Genomic DNA, 24,795 nt, shown 5'->3' with positions numbered 1-24,795 from the left:
AGACTGAGTGGGAAGATGTGTCTTGGGTGCAAGACTTCCTGACCCGCCCCAGATGGAATCCACACATCTGCCCAGATGGGGGCCAGGCCGTGTGGGTGCCCCCATAGGGTAGGGAAGCTCTGTCCCCTTAACATGGGGGGGCAGGAAACCCAGCAGCCCCCCCTTGCCAGCTTAGATGCTGTCACTCTTCGCCCACATGGCCCATGAGCGCTCTGACGCAGGAGCAGGAACAGTCGCTCTGGGGTTTCTTCCTGCGAATGGAGCACACAGTCTGCATGAGAGCACGTCCAGGTAGTAAGGAAGGAGTCCTCTCTTATAAACCATTGGTTTCTTTTTAAATTCAGATGCAAGAAATCCAAATGTTGGGCAGTGTCTTGTCTAGCTTTGATGCCAGGGCTGGGAATCAGATTACTGTCTGGTTTTGAATATACATTTGGTCTCCACACCAATTGTATACTATGAAGATGTAATTTTGGAATTGATTTTGTTGACCAATCATCCTTTTCCCCACAGAATTAAATTCTGTATGTCACAGGATAAATGGACAAAAAGTAATTTTTCATTGATCATTTTGAACATTGTCAAAGTGAATGAACTTCATAAACTTTAATATCTTGTTTTAACAATGAAATATAATTTTACTTTAATCTATCATATATAAACATTAAGAAATCATTTAAAAGTTTCTAATGGGTGTGTGTGTGTGTGAGAGAGAGAGAGAGAGGTAGAGAGAGAGAGAGAGAGAGGTAGAGAGAGAGAGAGAGATAGAGAGAGAGAGAGAGAGGTAGAGAGAGAGAGAGAGAGAGAGAGAGAGAGAGAGACTGATAAATGAGCTCATTTGTCACAAAAGGTTTGGCCAAAGTCAACCTAGAACAATGGATGGATTTTGGATTTTGGATCCCTTACCTATTCTCCAAATATAGTTTATTTCAGCAAAGCTTTGAAAGCTCTCAATGGCCATAAAGTTTTGATGTGCCTGGGAAGATAACAGAATTAGAGGCATGTCCAGAAACTTTATTGGTTGACATCATCTTATACAAAATTAAGTCACCTAATGCTGATTGATGCTTACTCAGTTGAAGGCTGTCCCACTTTGAAGTCAACTGGGAAAGTAGTAGTGATTGTTAATTAGGTGATACCACAGCTAAGTTCTGTTCTCTAGAGCACTTCAGCAATTATAAAACGACAAAAACTCAGTAAAACCCTGATAACATCTAACTGAGCAGTGTAGAGTGTACGGTGGGCAGCTGCATGGAGTAATTTGCTTAGCAGAGTTAAAACTTGTGTATCCAAATCATGTCTTTGATTTTAGCATATAGGATTAAAACCTTTAACCTAGAAAGCACAGCCAGGTTTCTTAGACGCAGTCCTAGTTGACAATGATAAAACCATGCTGTCTGCATGCATAATTCATATCTCAGCTGGATGCATTTTACAGTAACTAGGATTGTCCGTAAGACAACTGGTTCTACTGCCCTGCATCCATCTCATTCAAAAGTGCTACCACAACTAAGTTCTGTGCACATTGCAAAAAGGAGGGAGCTATGCCATATTCTCCGTCATCCCCCACTGGAAATTACCATTTGACTTGCTCTTATTCTTACTAACCTGGATAAAAAGATAAAAAGCAGCCGAAACTGGTTTGGCTCAGTGGATGGAGCGTCGGCCTGCGGACTGAAAGGTCCCAGGTTCGATTCCGGTCAAGGGCATGTGCCTGGGTTGCGGGCATATCCCCAGTGGGAGATGTGCAGGAGGCAGCTGATCAATGTTTCTCTCTCATCGATGTTTCTAACTCTCTATCTCTCTCCCTTCCTCTCTGTAAAAAACCAATAAAATATATTTAAAAAAAAAAAAGATAAAAAGCAGTAGAGTTTTAATGTGCAAACAAATACCTGGGGATCTTGTTATAAACACCAGTTCTGATTCATTCAGTCTGGAGTTGGGTCTGAGATTTGCATTTCTAACAGTCTACCTGGTCATCTCAATGCTATCGGTTCACAGACCAGATTTTGTGTAGCAATGCTAAAGAGGTGCAGGGTGCTAGAAGTGTTGGTAGACATTGAGGCCAAACAGTTGCTCATTTTTGGAGTCAGTACCCAGAAGAGGTTGCTAAAAGCACTAACAAGTCCCGTGTGATCCTCCACAAGTCTTCCTGGGCAGGGTGGTGATCTCACAGGACTTCGAGGTGGATGAGCTCTTCCTGAAAAGCTGCCTCCTTGGGCAGGACCCCTTGGGCACTAGCCTGGGAAGACCAGCTCGCGATTCTCTAAGGAGAAATCCAGTGTACCTTTGCCGAAGGCTTGTCTTGTAAGCCAGTGGATCTACATTGTGAAGAGCAGAAAGTTTAAGTGAAATATTGGAATAGATCCCATTTTGGGTCCCACTAGATAGGACCCATAGAGTTGGTACAAGGAACATTAGTTCTTGGATGTATTAGTTCTCATCTCTAGCTGTGCATTAAAATCACCCAGGCAGCTTATAAATAAGAATACCCTTGCTTGGGCCACACTTCAGATGAAGGGAATCGGAATCTTCCGGCATGAGACCTGGGCATTTATATTTTTTAAAAAGGAGCCCAGGTGATTCTGAAGTGCATCAGGTGGAAAGGCCCTGGTTTAGGCACTCCTTAACTCGGAGGGCAGGAAACTCTTCGGAGATGCTCCGTGGTCATTTGACTTAATTCAACATTTTTGTAATCCAAGGGCTTGTGACCAGATCCCAGTCAGGCTGACCCAAGATATTTGCAATATTTATGAGAGTTGACCTGGGTTTATAAATTGGTAGGCAAGTGAGTTTATCCACCTGCATTCAATAGTTGAGTCCTTCCCTAAGAAAATTTAGAGCTGGGGCCTTACAACCCAGGATCTGACAAAGCTTGGGGCCTTGAGCTCCATGTGCAATTACTGTCACCGTTTTAGAAGAGATGGAAATTCATTACAAGGTTTAGATGTGATCAGGCTTTGAGTAGTCACCTCAGATTGTGTGTGTATGTACATGCATATGTTCGCCCCTTGTCACATCAGCTAATTAAAAAAAAGATTTGAACCTGGTGGTGTATGAAATCAGGTGCCTGGAGGGCTGTCCTATTTCTGCCAACAGTGCAGCAGGAACCCTCATGGGGGAGGCCAGCACCCAGCCTGTCCCTCTGCAGGTGGAGGAGAGGGGTCCAGGGCTGGGGTGACTGGCTTGTGAGGTCTGGGAGCACTTGTTGAATAATGAGCTTTATCTTGAGGGCATTGCCCCACTTTTAAAGATAATTTTGATAGTTTTTGTGACGGTGGTTTTTTCTATTGCTGGGGCCATTTTGAGCTGGTTGTCACGCGTGGGTATTTTCTAGATGAGTTGCCAGAAATCGTCCGAGAAAAAAGTGCATTTTGTACGTACCATGAAATTTCTTTGTGGCTTTACCGTCCTTTGGCTCTGAATGAAAGCACATCTTTTGGGTATTTTCTTCATTCAGCACTGCCGAGCTCCACCTAGCAAATTTACACACTCTGTGAGCTTTCACAGGCTACTCCTTTCTTCCTCCGAGTCATTATCGACCTGTCATGATGCATGTCCATGGTTTCCTGGGCTGGGAGCCAGGTGACAGCCCTTTCCCTGTTCAGACTGCTTGATGTAGCATCATCCAGGTTTGGTCTTCCCAAAGCCTTCTCTCTGCCTGTCGATTTTATGGATGAGGATCTTGGTGGAACGAAGCCCCGATGCTCCATACTCATTAGTAAATGGGCACAGCCAGCCTGGGAATGAGCTCCTCAGCTGGTGCCAAGGTAGTGCTGTCACTGAAGGATGGCGGAGAAACTAAGACTCATCTGTCAGTCATCTTGAGACAGCACCAGGAATGGGCCCCTCTCATCTCTCTGTGGCCCCTGGTTTTAGCACAGGGCTCAGTGCCCACATGTCTTCAGGCCTTTGGCTGACTCCTGAGTTCTCCTTCGTGCTCTGCAGGCTAGTCCCGAGGGCTGGCCTTCTCTGAACCCCTTCCTGTGGGGTAGGTTCTACCAATTGGTAAAGACAGTGGTTCTCATGCATGGACATTTGGCCATGCCTGGAGACAGTTTTGATTGTCAGGGTTGGGAGTGGAAGGTTCTCATGGCATCTAGTGGCTAGAGGACGGTTGCTGCTTACTGCCCCTCAGTGCAGAGACCAGCGCAACTACTAATAAGAATTATCTGGTTTCAGAGGGCAGTTGTGTCAAGGATTAAGAAACCCTAGGTTAAATGGGTTTATTTCATTTTTTAGGGACCTACGCTTTTTGTTTTTGTTTAGTGTTTTTCAGAATTCTTGGAGTTGCTGTGGTTTCATTTTTTGTTGATGGGAAATTCTGTCAACTGTGAAGAACCTGTGGGCTTTGCGAATGAAACTGACAGGGCATGTGAAGCCCGGATCTGATCCAGCAGCTCAGCTTCCTTCTCCTTTGTTTCCCCTCTCCCTTGTCCACCTGCCAGTAATGTGCACGCCCAGGAGGCCAAGTCAGAATGAAAGCGCAAAACCTTCCTTTCTGTTTTCCCTCCCCCTTGTGCCCTCTAGTGCAGATGGCCATACATGAAGTTGCCAGAGGTTGGCTGGGAGGGGGCAGAGAGCAGGAAGGAGGGCCTGTTCTGGAAAAGGAGTCATTAGCCTGAATACAGTATTTGAACATTTGTTTTGCTCTTGACACCAGATGTGAAGCCCTGAACCACACGCAGTGGACTTGTACATGTGAGGAAATACCCACTCCAGGGGGCGGGTTCCTTTCCTGCCCACACTAGGAATGCAAGTGTAGCCCAATGAATGAGATCTCTGGGCACAGGCCTGCTGGGGTTTGATCACTTCACATGTAAAAGAGACTGGGCCATTCAAAAACCCATTAAGCCCTGGCGGGTGTTTCTCTGTGGTTAGAGCCTCAGCCTGCGCACCAAAGGGTCGTGGGTTCAATCCCCCGTCAAGGGCACCTACCTGGGTTGTAGGTCGATCCCCAGCTCCAGCTGGGGCTCATGGGGGAGGCAACCCATTGATGTGTCTCTCACATCAATGTTTCTCTCTCTGTCTTTCCCCCCTTCCATTCTCTCTAAAAAGCAATGGAAAAAATATCCTTGGGTGAGGATTAAAATAAAGAAATATATGTAAATATATTTATATTTATATTTATACTTATATTTATACTTATATGTATAAAAATGCGGACATTAAAGTCCTCTCAACACAGGCCATTGCTCCTATATAAGACCAGGTCTGCCAGCAGTTTATAGGGCTTATAATAAAACCAGAATAAAAACTGATTTTTTTTTTTTAAAAAAAAGCCTTCCTAAGAAGACCAAAGGTGTGTTGTTTTAGTGAGTGTCTTTCAGCTAGTGACTCAAAATAAGACTCGTTCTGCAAGTTCTAAAGAGAATAGGCTGCTCTCACCTAGAATATGCCATTCCTGTTTATAGAGAAAAGCTGTAGAGTTCGTCAGAGGATGAAGCATTGACGTGGGGTAGAATAAGCTGTAGAGGTTTCCAGGTCTTGGGTGCAGGGATTCTTTCAGCTTCTTCTTACCTCCCTTTAGTCTTCCTCTGATTATCTTGGGTGACCAAGGATAAAAAGAGCAGCCTCCATGAAGATCTCCCCACTGGTTTCTCCTCCCATTCTCCATCTTGGACATTTTTGTTCCTTCAATCACTGCCTCTGCAAGAATTTTTTCTGGAGATTTTCCCTTCTCCTTTTTTTCTTTTAATACCTGTCCTACCATCATAACCACTTTAGTTAAGCCCATCTGTTTAAGGGCACAGTGATTTTTCACTGCTGTGTGGTGAGATCTTAGGGTTGGGGCTTGCAGCGGGTAAGGTGCAGATAGTCCCAGAGAGTCAGGTTCTTTGTGGCTCACACCAGAATGAGGCCTTGGAGGTCATCGCTTATTTGTGTGCATCTCATTTCCTCATCGGGTCTTTTCCTTTGGCAAACACTTAACTACATCCACTGTGTGCAAGGTGTGGCCGCTCCTGGCAGTGCCTGTCTTTGGGGTGCTTACAGCCCCCACAGGAGAGATTAATTAAGGTAAGAAGCTCCCCAGAGCAGCCTGCAGTGAGGGCACCAGGAGGACAGGCTCTCCCCTGTCTGGGATGCTCCATGTAGAAGGCGGAGTCCAGCTGTGAGAGGGTGGGGTTCCCACCTTAGCAGGATGAGCAGAGCAGACTTGGGATGAGGAGAAGACGGGTGTGAAGTAGTTCGAGTGGTGCGTGGTCAGGACAGAAGAGGTGTGCTAAGGTGGAGCAGTACTGTCCCATGTGTATGTTGGATCAGCAGCGGTGACGGGTCTGCCCTGTGAGGCTGTTGGAAAAGGTCAAATCTGTGTGGTTGGGGTTAGCATTGCTCCTGAAGCAGCGGTTCTCAACCTGTGGGTCTCGACCCCTTTGGCGGTCGAACGACCCTTCCACAGGGGTCGCCTAAGACCATCCTGCATATCAGATATTTACATTACGATTCATAACAGTAGCAACATTACAGTTGTGAAGTAGCAACGAAAATAATTTTATGATTGGGTCACAACATGGGGAACTGTATTTAAAGGGCCAGAAGGTTGAAAACCACTGTGACCTAAAGGAACAGGCATTTCCCACTTCATGCATTCCCTGAAGACACAGGTTCTGATATAAAAACTGGGCCTTGGATGGGCACCTGAAGGAACTGCGTCATCAGTCTGGTTTTCACTCCCTTGGAGCTGGGCTATTTTGAGGGTGTTCTCAGGTGGTTTGAGAAATTGGCATAAGGCAGGCAGGAGCCGTCTGATGGCGGCCTCTGAGGTTGTTCCAGAGCTTGTAGGAGCAACTATGTCTGTTGAGCTGGTGGCAAATTCTCTATGTCAGTTCCTTCTGTTGCAAGGCCTGTGGTCTACCCTTAGTAATGGCACAGCCAGGCTGTGGCTATGCTGTGGGGAATGGGGGGTAGGGTCCTTGTTGGGCCCAGGAGGCTTCTCTGCCACCTCCAAGTACAGCTCCTCCTCCACCCCCAACTTCGAGGTGGTCTCTCTCTTTCGCTCTCACTTTCTCATAACAGCTTTATTGAGATTTGATTCATATAGAGTTCTCTCACTTAAAGTGTGTAATTCAATGATTTTTAATATACTCACAGAATTATGCATCCATCACCACACATTTCAGACCATTTTCTTTACCCCCAAAATAAACCCCACATGCCGTAACTGTCACCTCCCAGTACCCAACCCCTGAGTCCTAAACTACTGCTATTGTATTTGCTGTCTCTGTGGGTTTGCCTTTTCTTGACATCCTATATAATAAAAGCCTAATATGCAAATTGCTTGACCAGGAGTTCGACCACTGGTTATGATGTGTGCTGACCACCAGGGGGCGGCATGGAACATGGTGGGTGTTGGCAATACGGAGCTGGCAGTGGAGGTGCTGCCGGCCCCTATGGGCCCCAATGAGAGTGAGACCGTGGCAGGATGGTGGAGCAGGTGAGCAGGTGGTGCCAGGCCAAGGCAGGTGCGAGCGGGGGCCTGATGGCCCCACAGACAGTGACCAGCAGCGGCGGTGGGGGGTAGAGACCCCGCCCGGCTTCTAGGCACTGAGGGAGCCAGGGATGGAGGGGGCCTGGCCCCAACCGATTGCCCTGCAGATGATGACCAGTGGCCGGCAGGCCCTGATTGCCTGATCGGGGCTGGGCCCTGGGCTGGGATGGGGAACTGGGGGTGGGTGGTGGTGACCAACCTCCTGTGGCGCCCAGACGGGGGGCTGCGACCTCCCACCAGCTACCTGGGGGCGGGTTATGGAGGTGCAGTGAGAATGTGGGGTATCCGCCTAGCTTCCTTTTACTCCCTCTGCTACTCTCCCCCGGGACACCAGGGCTCATGCACCGGGGAAGCCCCCACACTCAGGGTGCCGCGTGCCTGTGAGGAGCCTGCCCCACACCCAAGCAGCTTTTTTGGGTGAGCTGGGCTGCAGCCACCGTGACTGCAGGGGCCGGTCAGGCTCTCTGTGGGTTCACGGCCAGGAGAGAGCTGGTGCCTATCCGGCTTCCGTGCAGTGCTTTTGGGCCGCCCAGAAGCCCACGCTGTTCCTGGCCGCACTCACCGCATCTCCATGTGGGGACTCGGGCGCCATGACTCAGGGGAATGGGGGCCCGGAGGCCCAGGTGCTGCCCAGGGCCCAGAGGTCAGCTGGGACCTGCCCTTCCACGCCAGATGCTCACACTTTGAACCCCTGCCAGGCCTAGGGACCACACCTGTACCTGAATTTCATGCACCGGGCCTCTAGTTTCATATAAACGGAGTCAAGCGTGCTCTTTTGTGACTGCCTTTTTTCACTTCCCATAATGTTTTTAGGGATCATCCGTGTTGTAGCATGGTATCAGTACTTCATTCCTTTTTATTGACAATATTCCATTGTATGACTATACCACATTTTGCTTATCCATTTGCCAGTTGATGGGCATTTGGGTTTTTCATTTTTTTTTTTAAAATCTGTTATGAATAGTGCTCCCATGAACGTTAGTGCACAGATTTTACTGTGGACATATGTCTTCATTTTTCATGGGAGAATTCCTAGGAGCAGAGTTGTCTGGGCAACATGGGAACTGTGGGCTTAGCCATTTGAGCAACTGCCAAACTACTTTGCACACCAGCTGTACCCTGTCCGTCCTCACCAACATCCTCAACACTTGTTCTTATGTCTTTTTCAATGATAGCCATGATGCTAATGAGTGTGAACTGGCATATCGTTGTGGTTTTGTTTGCATTTCTCTAATGGCTATTGATGTTGAGCAGCTTTACATGTGCCTTTATTTTTTGAATGAAGAGAACTGACACATTTACTTGCCAAAGATCTTTGACCATGTTTGGGAAGGTGGAGCCAGATATTGTGCTGAGGAGTCAATGGGGAAAGGAAGTGAACGTTGCTCTTTCAGGAAGCACAGGAATAGAGGAAATGTGTGAGGGTGGCTAGTGGCAGCGACTGATCTGGCAGCTTGACTTGCTGCAAACAGACTCGCTGTAAAATTCCTTCTGGAGGAGAACGGACAAAGTCCTGGCCCTGGGTTGTCATCGCTCCTGTTGGCAACAAGGTTTCAGAGATACACGTCTCGTTCTCTCTGTGCCTGTCAGATCCACTTGGCTGGAGGCTCCAGCTGTTGGAAGGCCCAGAGCAGGCAGATTCTTGGCCCGATAGGCCACTTTTAATCACTGTTGTTCTGTGGCCTCTTGATTAATTGTGGGGTCATTACTGATGATCATCATTAGGTCTTTCCATGACACCACGACCCTCCAGTGAGGACTAAGGCCTCCTATTACTATAGATAATAGGGGTGCCTCTCGAATAATAGTTTTGCAAAGTCTTTTAAAAATTCAGTCTTTCAAAAGGAATTGTGTAGATGAATTCTAATTCTCTGTGTGTGCTGACAAAGTTGCAGTTATTTCAAGCTATAGATGCCACTGGAGAAAAGAATATTTCTGGTCTTTCTATAGTCACTTATAATCTAGGCCCACAATATCCACAACTGCATTCTAAACTCAGAGATAGGGATTTTCACTTCAAATTTGTATGACTGAGCTGGAATTATTTGACCTGGGCTGGGTTTCTGGACCACCTATTTGCCCCCTGAATGCACCCCTGGGTGATTCCGACTCGCCCCGAGGCCACGGCAGAGAAGTGCCTCCTTCTATTGATGCCTTTGGCCCTTGGCCTTTTCTTTGCTTGCTGCAACTTTGAGCAGTGCCCTCAGGAGATTAATCGAGGAAGCAGAGTGACTTCCTGTCTGAATGGGGACAGGTAATTCCTGTCAGCATCTGGGTTTCTTGGTAGGGCCCCTAGACTGTCTTTCTTGGTAGAGCACCTCCTGCACTCTCTGGGGGAAATCCCTGCAGCCCTGATGTGAAATCCACTCACTGGCCTGGGTTATCACGTAGGAATTGTGGCCACTTCCTGAGGACCTGGTGCAGCACCCAGTCAGCTGATTGACTTCTAGACATCAGCCCCTCGAAGGCGGGAACCCTGTCCCATTCATTGCTTGGCCCCCAGGGCCGGTGGGTGGCTGGAGTGCTCAGCATCTGCTTGTGGAACTGATGTAGGAAGCAGCCATGGCAGGTGCTGTCCAGCTGGTCTGCACTTAGAGGGGCAGAATCAAGGGCATGGTGCCCAGATGACTCTTCACTTAGTCACCAGCTATTTTCTTGTGCCCCTGAGAAAATATGCAGGGAAGTCCCTTGGAGGGTCCCCTGGGGTCGCACACAGGAACAGCCAAGGCCAGCAGACAGTGTCCTAAACCTGCAGACCAGGAGGGAGCCCCCTAGGCTGGCGCAGTGGGAAAGGTGGTCTGATGCTGGTGGGGCTGCAGGAATGGGGAAGTCTGGATTGTCAGTGTGACCTGGCAAGGCCAGCAGGTGGGGGACCAGGTCAGTGAAGACAGGAGCCTGCGACCATCTGCAGGGCTGTGGTGATGGCAGACCAGCAGGGCCGAGGGCGCGATGGCATGGAGGAACGGACAGCGGTGATCCAGTAGTGCCAGTGGAATTCAGGCCACCTGGTGTTGGCAGTGTGGCGGTGTGGCATGATGAGGGCAGCTCTCTGCCTGCATCAGGGGCTCTTGAATTCGAGCAGCAGCAGAACCACCCTGAGGACTTGTTGAAGCACAGGCTGCTGTCTCCGTCCGGTCCGCCTGCCCCCAGCGTTGCTGACTCAGCAGGCCTGCAGTGGGCCCGAGATTTGCATTTCTCACTGTTGTTGCTGCATTAGAGACCCCACTTTGAAAACCACTGGCCTAGAATTTTCTGTTAAGTGCCAATAGTAAATGTTTTAGGCCTTTGAGCTACATCGGATTTCTCTCACATCTTCTTAGTCGCTTTTCGCAACCCTTTTAGCATGTATGAGCCATCCTGGGCTGTGGATGAACGGGCTGGGCTGGTGGGAGTGGGGGCACAGGGAGGCAGGGTCTGGTTTACTGCCCCTGCAGCGCCCTGTATTCCTCACTATGTGATAAGCAAAGGAAACTATGCCCTTTAACCTCATTTTGCCAGATATGAATGGAATAGCCACAGGAAAGCAGGCTGTCGCGTGCCCCACGCTTCCTGTGCTGAAGCGTGGGAGTGAAAAGTGCGAGCAGCTTTCACTCACGGTAGCTAGAACGGAAAGGCTGCTGGGCATCGCCCCTGGCATAGCCTGTGTGCTGGTGCCTGGGAGAGGCCACCGGGTGGCCCCGAGAGAGAAAGCTCATCTCTGGACGTTGCTAATGAAAGCTGGCCATGCCTAAGTAATGCGGGGGTCTTCCCCTCCCTGTCCCATTCCCCCTGAGGGGCATCCACTTTCTTGCTCACCTCTCCAGCTGCATGCTCTGGTCCTCTCCGGAGCATAGAACAATGACTGTGTAAGCTCGCCTTACACATGCACAAAAGTGCCGGCGGTGAGAGGGCTCCACCCTCCACTTGGGTTTCTGCTGACATTCAGTCAAATATCCTTCCATCTCCTCCCCACCTTGCACAACAGACTTCCTGTTTTGAACTTGATCCAGGCTGGAACAGCCCTGCTACACCTGTTAACACACTCAGACGCCCGTTTCCTCCTCTGTATTTGTACAGCTTTTTGTCGCCTTGCCAGATTTCCCCTCTTAGCTTGCAGATCAAGAACCATAAGATACCATACCGAACCGGCAAACTAAGAAAAAGGAAGTTCGCATTTTAGAGCTAATTTGAGTGAAAACAGGGCTCTGGTTTGTTTTACCGTGTTTTGCCATGACGGCTGAGCTAACTTTTCGCCTCCTCCACAGCAGGATGGAAGAGAGGAGAGGAAATCGGCAGACGCAGGAGCCGGAGTGAGACGGCCGAGCCCACCATGAGCCCGGGCCTCCCTTCTGCGCTTTAAGAGCCAGCGGCAGGTGAAGTCGCCAGAGAGCAATGGCTCTCTTCACTCCATGGAAGTTGTCCTCGCAGAAGCTGGGCTTTTTCCTCGTGACTTTTGGTTTTATTTGGGGTATGATGCTCCTGCATTTTACCATTCAGCAGCGGACTCAGCCCGAGAGCAGCTCCATGCTGCGTGAGCAGATCCTGGACCTCAGCAAGAGGTACATCAAGGCGCTGGCGGAGGAAAACAAGAACGTGGTGGACGGGCCGTATGCCGGGGTCATGACCGCTTATGGTAAGTGCTGCGCTGGGCGGCTGCGTGACCCAGCAGCCCAGTGATTTTGCTTCCAAAGGACCCCAGGGGCTCTCAGACTTGGTCTTGTCGTGGAGTGAGTGTGTTCCTTGCCATTGCCTTAGTGGCAGTGAATTGCTCACAGAGGGACACTTTTAGAAAGTTTAAGCAGTGTCCCTTGGGAATGTCTCAGCTCTGGTACACACTCACACTCAGCCCTGGGAGCAATGGGGTAGGCAGTTCCATTCTCCTGCTTGTGTTTGCAGCCAGCGCCTCCTCCCTCCACACATTTCTGGATTGCATGATCTCATCTGGGAGTATGATCAGGCAATATAGAAAAGTATTCTCATTATCTTTCCCTAAACAAAACTTAATTAGAACTGGTGGATTGAGGTAAGGAGGTTGGGGAGGAGTGGTCCATGGACGCCAAGAAACACAGAGCCCTGTGTGCCTCCCCTTGGCCAGCATGCAAGACATTAGGGCTGCCGGCGGCTAATAGCTTTAACCTTTGGCTTCTTCAGAGATTATTGCTCTTGTTCCTTGCCCTTGTCACTAAGTGCCCAGCTTGAAAAGAAGTCTTTTTGTACTTGTTGCTCTTTTTTGTGGCAGGTACTGTAAATCCTTTTCGAAATGAGGTTGAGTAAAAACAAAAAAAAAAATGTATAGAATTTTACTTATTTTTCTTTGGCCAAAAGTTACACTTAATATAGAAAAAGAAAAAGTTGAAAACCGAGATCAGCAAAAATATAGTAAGGAAAAAAATTAAATCACCTAAATCTATGCTAGGAAATAAGCACAATTAACATTTCAGTACAGATCTTTCTGATACTTTGTATATGCAAATAAATATATATATATACACACAGATATATAGAGATGCAAAGTACTTACAAAAGCATGAGTATATAGCAAAAATTGCAAGTAAAATTTGGATCATTGTGTTCTAGAGAAGCCACTTCTCTTGGGGTGACCCATTGTTCAGGGACAAGTCTAGTCATTGGATGGAGACTTCGGTGGCCTCAGGGTTTGAGACCCTGAGATATAATGTAAATGAGATAGGAGATGGGATTGGGTGAGGGAAAAGGTTGGTATTCCATCTTGGGACCCAATCATGTGATTCCTGGAAATGTACAGCAACAGGTGGAAGCTGGATTCAGACACAGGAAATCATGTTCAGCTTTACATATATATATATGTATTTCTTTTTGAAAGGATCCAGCAAATTTGGTTAGCTTTTATTTTTTTTTTAATATACTTTATTGATTTTTTACAGAGAGAAAGGGAGAGAGATAGAGAGTTAGAAACATTGATGAGAGAGAAACATCGATCAGCTGCCTCCTGCACATCTCCCACTGGGGATGTGCCCGCAACCCAGGTACATGCCCTTGACCGGAATCGAACCCGGGACCCCTCAGTCCGCAGGCCGACGCTCTATCCACTGAGCCAAACCGGTTTCGGCAAGCTTTTAATATTGCATATGTATTCTTTTGGTAAGGAGAAAATGGTTGCTTTTAACATACAATGTGGAAATTCTTTTTCAGTGCCTACTATTTGATCACACTGTCTGCTTTAAGATTTGGCAGTGTCTGTAGGCATTGGCTCTTAATATGACTACATAAAATACCACTTTTTCTGATCTGATGGATTAATAAAAGATTCTATTTTGAAAGCCTATGTTAAAAAACAACTAGGTTGTTTTTAGAGGGCGCATTTTTAAATTACTCATTGACTTTGATCTTCTGTAATACACGGTGAGGCAAAGGTAGGTTTACAGTTCTTCATATGGAAAACAATACAATCTATACTAATAACAGAGGGATATGCAAATTGGCTGGGATGCCATCACAAAGGGCACGGAGAGGAAAGGAGAGCAGATAGGCAGTTAGGGCAATCAGGCCAGGAGGGGAGAGCAAATAGGCAGTTAGGGCGATCAGGCCAGGAGGGGAGAGCAGATAGGCAGTTAGGGGGATCAGGCTGGCAACGGAGAGCAATTAGGGCCATCAGGCTGGCAGGGGAGTGGTTAGGGGCATCAGGCAGGCAGGCAGGTGAGTGGTTAGGAGCCAGTGGTTCCGGATGATGAGAGGGATCCTGGCTTGGAGAGGGTACAGGCCGGGCTGAGGGACCTGCCTCCCCCCTGCACGAATTTTGTGCACCGGGCCTCTAGTAATCTATAATAATCTATAATAAAAGCATAATATGCAAATTGACCGACTCTCTGAACAGAAGAACAACCGTCTGGATGATCGTGCCATGACACACACTGGCGCCAGGCCAGCCAAGGCGGGTGCAATGCGACTGGTCAGGGGGCTCCACCATCGCCCACCATCGCCCCACAGAGAGAGGCCCAGGCCAGCCAAGCGATCATGCCCCACCCCTGTCACCCACAGAGGGAGGCGATTTGCGGCTGGGGAGGGGGGACAGCACTGCACCAATGGCAAGCAGTGGTAGTAGTGGGGGCAGGGCCAGGGTCAGCTGCCGGCAGCTGGGGGAAGGAAAGCCCTGATAGGCCCTGATCCCTTGCCAGGCCTAGGACACTACCCAAGGGGTCCTGGATAACGAGAGGGCACAGGCTGGGCTGAGGGACACCCCACCCATGCACAAATTTTTTGCACCGGGCTTCTAATTAATAAATAATAATACAAATATAAACTCTGGTTTTCTCGTACTCACAACTATAAACCTACTTTTGCCTCATCCTGTATTTCCTACGTATATTAAGCAAACCACCAGAAGAAATAAATAAAGCAGATTGTCACCATTGGTACTACCAGTATGTAATCAGTATATAACAAGTAAAACACATGCTGTTTTCAGGTTTCTGGTTCAGTGTATCCATGTTGGGAGAAAAGGCGAGTAGTCAGTAGTAATTTCCTCCTTCTGTTTATCTCAGTCTATCAAATGTTTTCCATGGGAAGGAGGAAGCACATGAATGGTAAATATAGACTTTCAGTTTCTCCAGTTTTGACTGTTTTTGGTTCTTGTGTACTGCTAAATATTTCACAGGATAGGCTTCTGCTATACTCTAACGCAGCGGTTGCCAATCGGTGGCCCGCAGACCCCTGGTGGTCCGTGAGGTCCAAAAGGTTGGCAACCACTGGTCTAAAGGACAGTGATCTGGTCTCAGATTTTCAGCCTCCCATAGATGTTATGTTTTTGTTTTTGTTTGTTTGTTTTAAAGAAAGTTACCAACCCCCCAGAGTAGTCTGTTAGAATTTCAACCACCTTTTAATCATAGGCCTTTGGAGCTCAAAGAAATTTTAGAAATTTTTGTGTTCTTCTTCCCTTTACAGATGACCCTTAGCAAAGTAATTCTTTTTTCTTCCACAAAACCCACAAAGAAACAACCACACAGGTGCCATCAGCAAGTCTTAACTCACACTACTGTTTTCTGTCATCTAATCAGCTTGACATGTCAATCAAAATGGTCTTTGGAGCTGAGTTTCTGGAATTTAATTGGACTGTGCTTGTGTTGCTTGAAGAATTGGGATCATTACGTGGTGGGATCCTAAGTCAAGGTTTCTTCCCTCGGCATCGGTGACATTTAGGCTGTATAATTCTTTGTTGTGACGGGCTGTTTGTGCATTATGGGATGTTTAGCAGCATCCCTGGTGTCTCTACCCACTGGACACTAGTAGCACCTCCCCAGTTGTGACAGTAAGAAAAGGTCTCCAGATATAGGGGCTCAAAGTCCCCCTACCCACCTTGGAGAACCGCTGCACTTAGGGTGGGAATAGCAAGCACTGTCTGCCAGCATATTTTCTGGGAGTTCTAGAGTGAATAACTGGTTCTTGTTCTTTAAAACCTGCCAGCCTAGCCTTCTTCCTGGGTTCCAGTTCTGGGCACCCGGAGCTGGATTGAACAAGGTGGTATATTGCACATCAAGTGCTAGGAAACTGGAGAGCCATCCTGGTGATGGCGCTTCCTCTGCAGTTTGTCAGCACCAGTCATGGTCATGTCAGTGGTTGATGTCACATGTCACATGGAGATGCAGAGACTAGAAGATGGTCCAGTGGTTTAGCTGGTGGAGTGGGGAAGAGGAGGTGTGAGTCATTGGTTTGCAGTCTCTTTTTCTCCCACAAATGCAGTCCAGGTACAGAGCACTGCCTAGCTGTCTGCTCTGGAGGAGTGAAGAGCTGATGCCATGGCTAGGATCTGTCTCAGGTTTGAATGAATCCCCTTAATATAAAAAGAAAAATACCCTTCCTTTTCCTATTCCCACATTGGTATAATCAGAGACTCTTAGTATGCTATAAGTGAGTTTTTACTCTGGGGCAGATGTTTGAAAAACAGTAGTAGCTGATACCAGATTATTATTGATTTATTAGAATCCCTGAATTGAGATCCCAGAGCAGCAGAGTTTGGGTCAAATTCAGACCTCTGCCTGTTGTGCAATTAAGATTTTATAGAAACACAACCTCTCCCATTTGTTTGTAATAACTGTAATAAGTGAGAACCATGATAAAACCAGTTTTTATTTCACAGAGCAGGTAAAACATGCTGACTCCATCCTTCAGTAGTGACCATAGTTCATTCTAAAACACTCATCTGGTTTGGTTTGTCCTTGACTAAATAATTCCTCAGGACTCCCATGGTCTAAGGCAGCATTTTCAACCTTTTTCATCTCATGGCACACATAAACTAACTACTAAAATTCTGTGGCACACTAAAAAATATATTTTTGCCCATCTGACAGAAAAAAAAAAGGTATAATGTTGATTCATTCATACCGAGTGGTTATTGTGTTGGCTGGTGTCATTTTCTTATTTGACAATCTAAGGGGAAAGAGGTCAGTATCCCAACCAAGTAGTCGGGTACTGCATGTTGTAAGACTTCTTGCAGCACACCAGTTGAGAATCTCTGGTCTAAGGCGTGGGAAGCGTCTTGGAACGCAGCGTGCCCCTTTTTGATGTGCTGTCTGAATCTGCTTTTGAGCTACAGTGTCAGAGCTGAATAGCTGCCACTGAGATGACACAGCCTAACATGTTTCCTGTCTGCTCCTTGGGCAAAATCTCAGCCCCTGCTCTGGACAGTCCCGGGGTCAGTCTTTCTGCCTACAGGATATTTTTGGTGTCCTCCAGACTCCTCATTTTTGTGATTGAGTTCATTAAGACATCTTCACGAGGCACCAGTGCTGTGCTTTTCGGTCCCTTGGAAGTGCCTCTGAGCAGCACGTTCAGAGCTGAGTGGTTGGGGGGATGGGCTTTGGAGCCAGCCAGTTGGCTTTGCCAAATAGCAGCTGTTGGCTGGGGCCCTGGTGGCAGGAACCACTGTGGAGTGGGATGTGGCTCCCTGTCTGCCAGGTCAGCGTGAGGCGTGAAGGAGGTGCTGCGTGCTTGCTGCCTATCAAGTTTGGGCCTCAATCCACAGAACTTTCAAATAGCACCTCCCTTTCCCCATCCTTTTTTGGTGATTGGAAAAGAGACTTTTGAACTTTTGGGATTTAGTGATTCAAAAATGGTGACTGGAAGATGTCCCAGCAGCCTGTGGAATAGTGGGAGCATTCATTCTCGGGGTGTGGCTGGCATTTCCGGGGGCGGCTCTGTCACTCCTGAGAGGAGCTGGAGCCAGAGCCCTCTGCAGGCCAGCCTCACAGCGCCTGTCCCCCAGGCCAGCCGGCAGGGCCATGCCTGTCCGTGACTTTGGTGGATCTGCGTCATGAGTGGTGTCACTCACCCTAGTCAATGCCGTTCTTGTTTCTGAGGTGAACTGATCTCTTTCTCCGATGGCCTGACCCACATTCTGATTCCCAGTGGTCACCTCTTATCTAAGACAGGCCTGGTCCACTTGTGTCTCTCAGTAACCGGAATGGAAACCTGGGGTGATCCATCCACTTATTAACCCTGCTCTTTCTCATCTGTTTGCCTCGCTGTGCTCTGGACTTGTCACCAGCTCAGGCTGAGGTGGATGTGCCTCCCACCCCCAATATCCCATTTTCTTGCTCCCCTTAACCTCCAGGTCTACATGCCTGTGCTTCCTGGCCTGCCTGCTCCGCCTTACCTCCTGTTTCCTGTTCCCTGCATTTCTTGGGCCTAGACTGCCCCCTTGATTGGCTCTTATCCATCAAGCCTGGCACTTTGGGGGATGTCCATGCTAGTGCCCTCAGAGTTTTGTTGCTACAGCTGGAAAGAGCTGGGCAGGTCCCTGTTCTTGTGGAGGCTGCATTCATATTGGAGGCAGAAATAATAAACAAGACCATGTCAGATAATCAGAAATCCCAAGAAGAAAAATGACCCAGGAGATGTGCCCTTTTTTTTTCTTTCTTCTTCTTCTTCTTCTTTTTTTTTTAGTTTAAAGTGAAAAGTGAGTTTATTAGTGGAGCTGTGAGAGTGGAGGCTACTCCACAGCAGCCCAGATGTGATTTTTTTTAAAAGCTACTTTGGATGAGAAGGTCAAAGAAAATCTCTCCCAGGAGGTGACACCAAGGAGCTGCTGGGCAGAATGGGAAGAGGGAGGTTGAGACAGAGCGGCCAGCAGAAGGCAGCGTGTGGGCCTGGCAGAGGCCTGCGTGCGCACTCCAGGCAGAACAGGGGCTGCTGCAGCTGGAGCAAGTGAGCAGGAGCCTGTGGAAGCTGCTGTTGGCGGGGCGGGGGCAGCAAGCAGGGGGCCATGTGGGCTGTGGATCTCAGTCTGATGGGAAGGGAGGGAGGTGAGGGGTGGGAGTTCTTGTGGTGGAGCTTGGGCTTATTTTCTACTGTTACCGCCAGGGGGGTGCAGGGGGTATAAGGAGGAAGGAAGTTCTGTTTCCTTGAGGTGGCGTGAGGAACAGGGTAGGGCTTAGGTTGCTGGTCAGGAGCATGGTGCAGTAGCTGCCTCAGGTGGCCTTGGTTGGCCTGGAGGTGCCCATTTTCAAGACATTAGCACCATTTTCAGTTGGTTCTGCTCAAAAGCCAAAGGGAAGCTCCACCCCCCCCCCCCCCCCCCCACACACACACACACACTCCACCCCTGCCTGGGGAACGTGGGCATGGCTGCCTGAGGTTCCTCCGAAAAGGTAGCCCCTCCCCTGAGGTGAAGACCTAGGCCACCTTGTGAGAGTCAGACCGCACTTCTACATGCTCCATTCCACATCTACCAGAAAGAAGAAAAACTTCAGTTGCAGTTCATCAGATAGAGGAGCCTCTACAGGGTTTTCACTGTTTTCCTTTTGCCTCTTCTGCAAGGCTGGTGCAGGACTGTTTTTGGAGGGCTGGCTCATGTGGAAACAGCATCACCAAGGCAGAGCCTGTGCCCCCAGGGCAATGCCGCTCTGGCCTGGAGCTGCAGGAAAACGCCCCGTGTGTCTGCGGGCCAAGGTTGCTCCGTGGTGACATGGCTGGTGCAGTTACAGGAAGGGCTTTGTGCTTTAAGAAGCTTAGAAACCAAAAAAGAGCCTCTCTGAGGCTTGGGGCTTTTCCAGCAATGCTGCTGTGGTAGAGATCAGTCAGCCCAGCATCCGCCCCTGCACTCCCCTGAGCAACCCTCCCCCAGCACCCCCTGCCTAGTATCCTCACCCAGCCCAGCATCCCCCCTCAACACCCCCAGCCCAGCAACCCCTTGCCCAGCATCCCCAGCCAGCATCTCCGCCCAGCCCAGCATCCCCCCTCAACACCCCCAGCCCAGCAACCCCTAGCCAGCATCTCCGCCCAGCCCAGCATCCCCCCTCAACACCCCCAGCCCAGCAACCCCTTGCCCAGCATCCCCAGCCACATCCTCCCCACCAGCCTCCCTGAGCATCCCTCCCCCAGCACACCTGGCCTAGTATCCTCACCCACCTAAGCATCTCCGCCCAGCCCAGCATCCCCCCCTCAACATCCCCAGCCCAGCAACCCCTTGCCCAGCATCCCCGCCCTGGGCCAGGATGAGGTCACAAACACACCAGCCAGTCCCAGAGTGGAGGAGGACCTGGGAGTGTTGGACAGGAGTGCAGTCTCTGGGAATGTGGGTCTCTGGGAGGAGCCAGAGCAGTGGTTCTCAACCTACCTAATGCCGCGACCCTTTAATACAGTTCCTCATGTTGTGGTGACCCCCAACCATAAAATTATTTTCGTTGTTACTTCATAACTATAATTTTGCTACTATTATGAATTGTAATGTAAATACCTGATATGCAGGATGTATTTAGGCGACCCCTGTGAAAGGGTCGTTCGACCCCCAAAGGGGTTGCGACCCACAGGTTGAGAACCGCTGAGCTAGAGTCTCTTTGCCACCGAGGCTCCTTCCTCCATGCCACTTCACGTCACGCCCTGACTTCAGAAGGGAAAGCATGTGTGAGGCCCCAAAGCCGGTCTCCTCACTGGCCTGTGGCCCAGCTCCTCCTGCCTTGCTCTGTTTTGGTGGGCTTTTTCCGTCAGGACTGTGCCACCTAACGAGCTGGCCCCCCTTCTCATGTCTGCCTGGGCAGCGCAGCTGTCTTCCAAGCCTGGCTGTGGGCCTGGCTCAGCATTTTCCTGTTCGAGTCTCTGCACTGCTCCTCCTCCCGCAACAAGCCTCTCTCCAGAAGGCCTGCCGCTGCTCTCCTGTTCTCGCTCAGAAGTGGGGCCCAGTCCAGTGCCATCCCTTCACTGAAGCAGGCCCCCCCTGCTCCATCCTCACTCCTCTCATCACTTAACTACCTAGCATCCCATGTGTTGCATTTTGTCATCTCTCTCCCTCGCTTAGAATGTGAGCCCACAAACACAGGGATTCTGTCTTATGTTCCCCAGAGCTGAGCAAGTGCTTGGTGCACAGTAGGAGCCAGGAGTGAATAGCCTCACCCCACCCCCACCCAGGACTCCGTGTACCACACTGTTACAGCTGGGGCTGCTTTGAAAGTCAGAGCAATGTTTTCAGTGAGACAGGAAATGAGAAAAGATTCCCTGTGGATTCCATGCCCGGGAAGCTCCAAGTGGCTATTTTGCAGGATCCTGTCATGGGAACCATTGTTTATGCTGGAAAGCAGTTAGAGAGTGATTATTTATATTATTTATTTATTTTAAATATTTTATTGATTTTAGAGAGAGGAAGAGGTAGAGAGAGAGAAACATTGATGTGAGAGAGAAACATCGATTGGCTTTCTCCTGTACATGCGCCCCCCCCCCCCCCATCTCACTTCCCCCCGAACAGTGATCAAACCAAAACTCCGGTATGTGCCCCAAACAGGAATCAAACCCACCATCCTTCAGTGCACAGTGCACGGGGTGACACGCCAGCCCACTGAACCACACCAGCCAGGCAGCCAGGGCTAGAGAGTGTGTATATGCGGCTCGTGCGAGGGCTCCTTACTAGATGGGTGACCTCGGGCAAGGTGTTGATGTTTTGAGAGCTTGCTTCCTCTTTAGTAAAACAGAGGATATAATACTTACCTCATAGGGTTGCTATAAGGATTGCATGTGACCAAGCTAATTAGAGCACTTAGATTGGTAGAGAGTGTTTGTTACTGTGAGTTATCACTAACCCCAGCCTGCACGCACCTGCGTCTGTTACCGGCCACACAGAACTGCCGGGTGAACCTGACATTGTTGCTTTACTTGAGCCTGGGCTTCGGGAGCCTCCGTATGTGGCTGCCCTGAGTCGGTGAGGCCCAGCCAGCCATGGGAGGAACACTCGGCCCCACAGGAAGGCAGGCCTGCCACCCCCTCCGACCCAACAGCAGGCTTACCCACCAGAAACTCCAGCGGCTTTGAGAACTGCTTCTCCGGGTTGAGAACTGCTCCTCTGGCCTCCAGAGAGAGGCTGTTGGGCTCCTCACTGGGCCCCTTTCTAAAGGTGTGTTAGCTCCACAGAGTGACTGGCATTTTAGAAACAGGAGATGTGATGGTTATTGCCTTGTTCAAAAGAGACGGTTCCTCTGTGGGCTGTGAGATAAGCCGGGTGAGGGGCGTGTGAAGGGGCAGTTTCTGGTGTGGGTGGTGAGCTAGGAGTAGGCTGTGCTAAGGCTGCCCTTTGCTTCCAGGGAAGATGCCCTGGGGTCAGGAGGGGGAACTTGGGCAGCGGGGGCTTGAGCTCCTAGAGCCCCAGTCCTTTCCTCCTCTGGAGAGGGCTAAAGGGCTGGTCCTACTCGGCAGCTGGCTAGCTAGGAAAATTGGGAGAACGGCCAAGAACTCCATTCTGGATACTTACAGATTCCATAAAGCACTCGATATCATAAAAAATAAAAAATAAAGTACTCTATACCCCCAAACCCAGAAAAAGAGCATCTATACAATAAAGAGCCAGGGTCGTAACGTCCACAACGACCGAAGGCTTGACCACGCCAGGCTAGGAAGCTGAGGGAGTGGGAACTGGTCCATCAGTGGCAGCGGTGACTTGGCAGCGGCTGAAAGGCTGACCTCTTGGTCCCTCCTCCTGGCCCTCAGACTCCAGTCAATCGGTGGCGGAGGCGGGGCAAAACTGGGAAAAGGCTTCCTTAGTAGTCCTCTAGGTTCAATCTCAAGAGGACAGGCCAGGTACCAAGGGGCCAGCGCTGCCTGCCTACTGGAACGTGGCCTCGGGCACTGCGGCTGCTTCCCCTCCCTAGACGCTCCACAAGGTCACTTGAGCCCGCCCTGCTCCAGATGAAGTGTGATCACTGCACACGGAATAAATGTAGTAAAAAAATAAAAACCAATGGCCAAGGGCCCACCTCCATGAGCTCACGGGAGCCTCTGAGCCCTGGGCACCCCGACTATTTTAGGAGCTTCAGGTGAGCGGGGATGCAGAGGGGTCAGGAAACCTCTCTGGAGGTCAGGCGGTAGGTCTGATTGCAAATCCATCTGTCCTGCTGTCTGCCAACAGCTGCCTCAGTGGAGAATGGGAGAACAAAGGGAGGGGGCGGTTCTGCAAACCCCAGAGGGAATCCAGGGTCCCAGGCACTCTGCCCCACCCGCTGACACTGCGGCTATGAGGGCACTGGGGCAGCCAACCAGCCTGGTCCGCACTCCCCCTCCCTGCTACCTGCTGGTCGCAGACACAGGGAGCACCCCTTCTGAGGGGAGACGCTCACCAGGTATACAGAAGGCGCTCAGCGAACAGTCCCCACGGGTTGTGTTTGCACCTTCATGCTGTCTCCCCCCGACCCCCCGCCGCAATGCCGAAGGAAACCTGATTCAAGAACACCCCCATGCTGACCACCCACACGGAAAGCAGCGTGTGATAAACATCATGTCCCCTAGACGCCTGAATCCGCCTCAAAAGGAAGACGCTACAGACCCTGAGCCAGAAGATCAGACCGAGACAGAAGGTCTGGGAAAAGCAGGGCTGCCCCACCTGCTCCCTGTCCCCCTCCCTGTGTGAAGCGCCTGCATCGCCGCCCTTGGACGGAGGCCTGCGAAGGAGTGAAGAACTGTGGCTGCGCTCGGCCTCCTGTCCTCGTGGATAAACAGGAAACATATTTACGTGCCAGAATCTAAAACCCTCTTTATCGGCAATAGCGCAAATAATGCAAGACCCACACGTGTTTCTAAACAGCACTCTGGCTGGCTGCGTGTGAACCCAGATCGAAGGCTTGCTCTCTGCCAAGGAGGCTGCAAAGGCTGCTCTCTCGAACGCACCCAACCTGGAGAGGTTTAAAGGGAAAAGGAGATAAAAATAAAACAACATAGCAGCAAGCTCTGAAGCCACTGCCGCTGCTGTCAAATCCTCCGCACGATGGTGACGTCAGAACCTGTCTCCCCGCGCTTGGGGCTCAGACAGCTGAGCCGCTGACACCTGTCAAGTCGCCTGGCACCAGCCTCATCTACCCACGGCCACTTTCAACCTCCCGCCTGATCCTGGAGCCGGTGGGCTTGCGGATGGAGGCTTCTGTGTTAAAGCAACCCTGTTGGTGCAGCACAGACACGTGTGGGCTTTTTAAAAGATGAGAACTCCTAACTGTTTTTAACTGTTCTGAGATCACGCTCCCAGCCTTGGCGACTCTCAAATAGGCCTCAGCGATTCCACTTGCCCGATGCAACGACTGACCCGGGTTTCACAGAGACCGAGCCCTCAGCCTGGAGCAGACTGGGAGAAAACAGCAGGGTCTGATCGCAGCCCCATGGCAGTCAGTGCTGGGTCCGTGTGGCAGAAGTCAGTACTGCAGTCATTGAACATAGGGTCAATTAATATCTCTTTGAGAGGAGTTGAGAATATAAAGTACAGTGTAGGGCAAATACTTATATTATTTCACATAAAACTCTTTTCAATTAAGATATTTTTTCTTTATTTAAAATGTATCTTTATTGTTGAAAGTATTACAGATGTCCCTTTGTTTTAGGTTTCTTTTTGTGTGTTTTTTTTCTTCCCATTGAGCTCCTCCACCCTGCACCTGCCCCTTCTAGGCCTTTGCCAGACTATTGTCTGTGTCCAAGGGCTAGTCCTATCTAATACATAAAAATCTAGAAAGATTTAGAGAAAATAAAATAAAAGATATGCCAGAAGAGCTGAAGTTGCTGCATGAATACTGGATACAGGCTTGAAGCCAAAACACAACTCATGAGATAAAGTTAGTCATTGTAACATAACAAAAGGTTCCTTTCACTAAAGAGATAAGATGCTTCCCAATACTTATACACATAATAGAACAGTGTGGGGGTTCAGAATGAGCCTCACCAAGATGTGTCTCAGTGGTATGCAGCTTTTTGAGCTAAGGGCAATTTTAGCTTCAGGCTCAAGGGAAAATTCTGCCCCTCCCTTTAACTACCTAAAAAAAAATTGAATTAGAGGACTTGCCCATAATAAGACATTATCCTATATAATAAAAGGCTAATATGCAAATCGACCGAAC

At 49.5% G+C, this 24,795-nt stretch overlaps 1 protein-coding gene across 5 annotated transcripts in view; it reads left to right on the top strand.

Moving 5' to 3' along the window:
* Nucleotides 1–24,795, top strand: part of MGAT5 (alpha-1,6-mannosylglycoprotein 6-beta-N-acetylglucosaminyltransferase) — a 352,200-nt gene that overhangs the window by 126,951 nt on the left and 200,454 nt on the right. For 4 of the 5 annotated variants that reach the window (XR_004969483.1, XM_036320247.1, XM_036320246.1 and 1 more), the window contains exon 2: nt 11,734–12,101. Coding sequence is in view for 4 of the 5 variants with exons in the window: in XM_036320247.1 (XP_036176140.1) it covers nt 11,861–12,101 (241 nt within the window). In the remaining variant the exon portion in view is untranslated. The remainder of the gene's footprint in view (nt 1–11,733; nt 12,102–24,795) is intronic. The other variant, XM_036320245.1, reaches the window with a different exon arrangement.

This window comes from Myotis myotis, unplaced genomic scaffold, assembly GCF_014108235.1.
Source record: "Myotis myotis isolate mMyoMyo1 unplaced genomic scaffold, mMyoMyo1.p scaffold_m19_p_8, whole genome shotgun sequence".
Taxonomy (NCBI): Eukaryota; Metazoa; Chordata; class Mammalia; order Chiroptera; family Vespertilionidae; genus Myotis; species Myotis myotis.
Note: the sequence above shows the minus strand (reverse complement) of the source record. Positions and strands in the feature narration are given on the sequence as shown.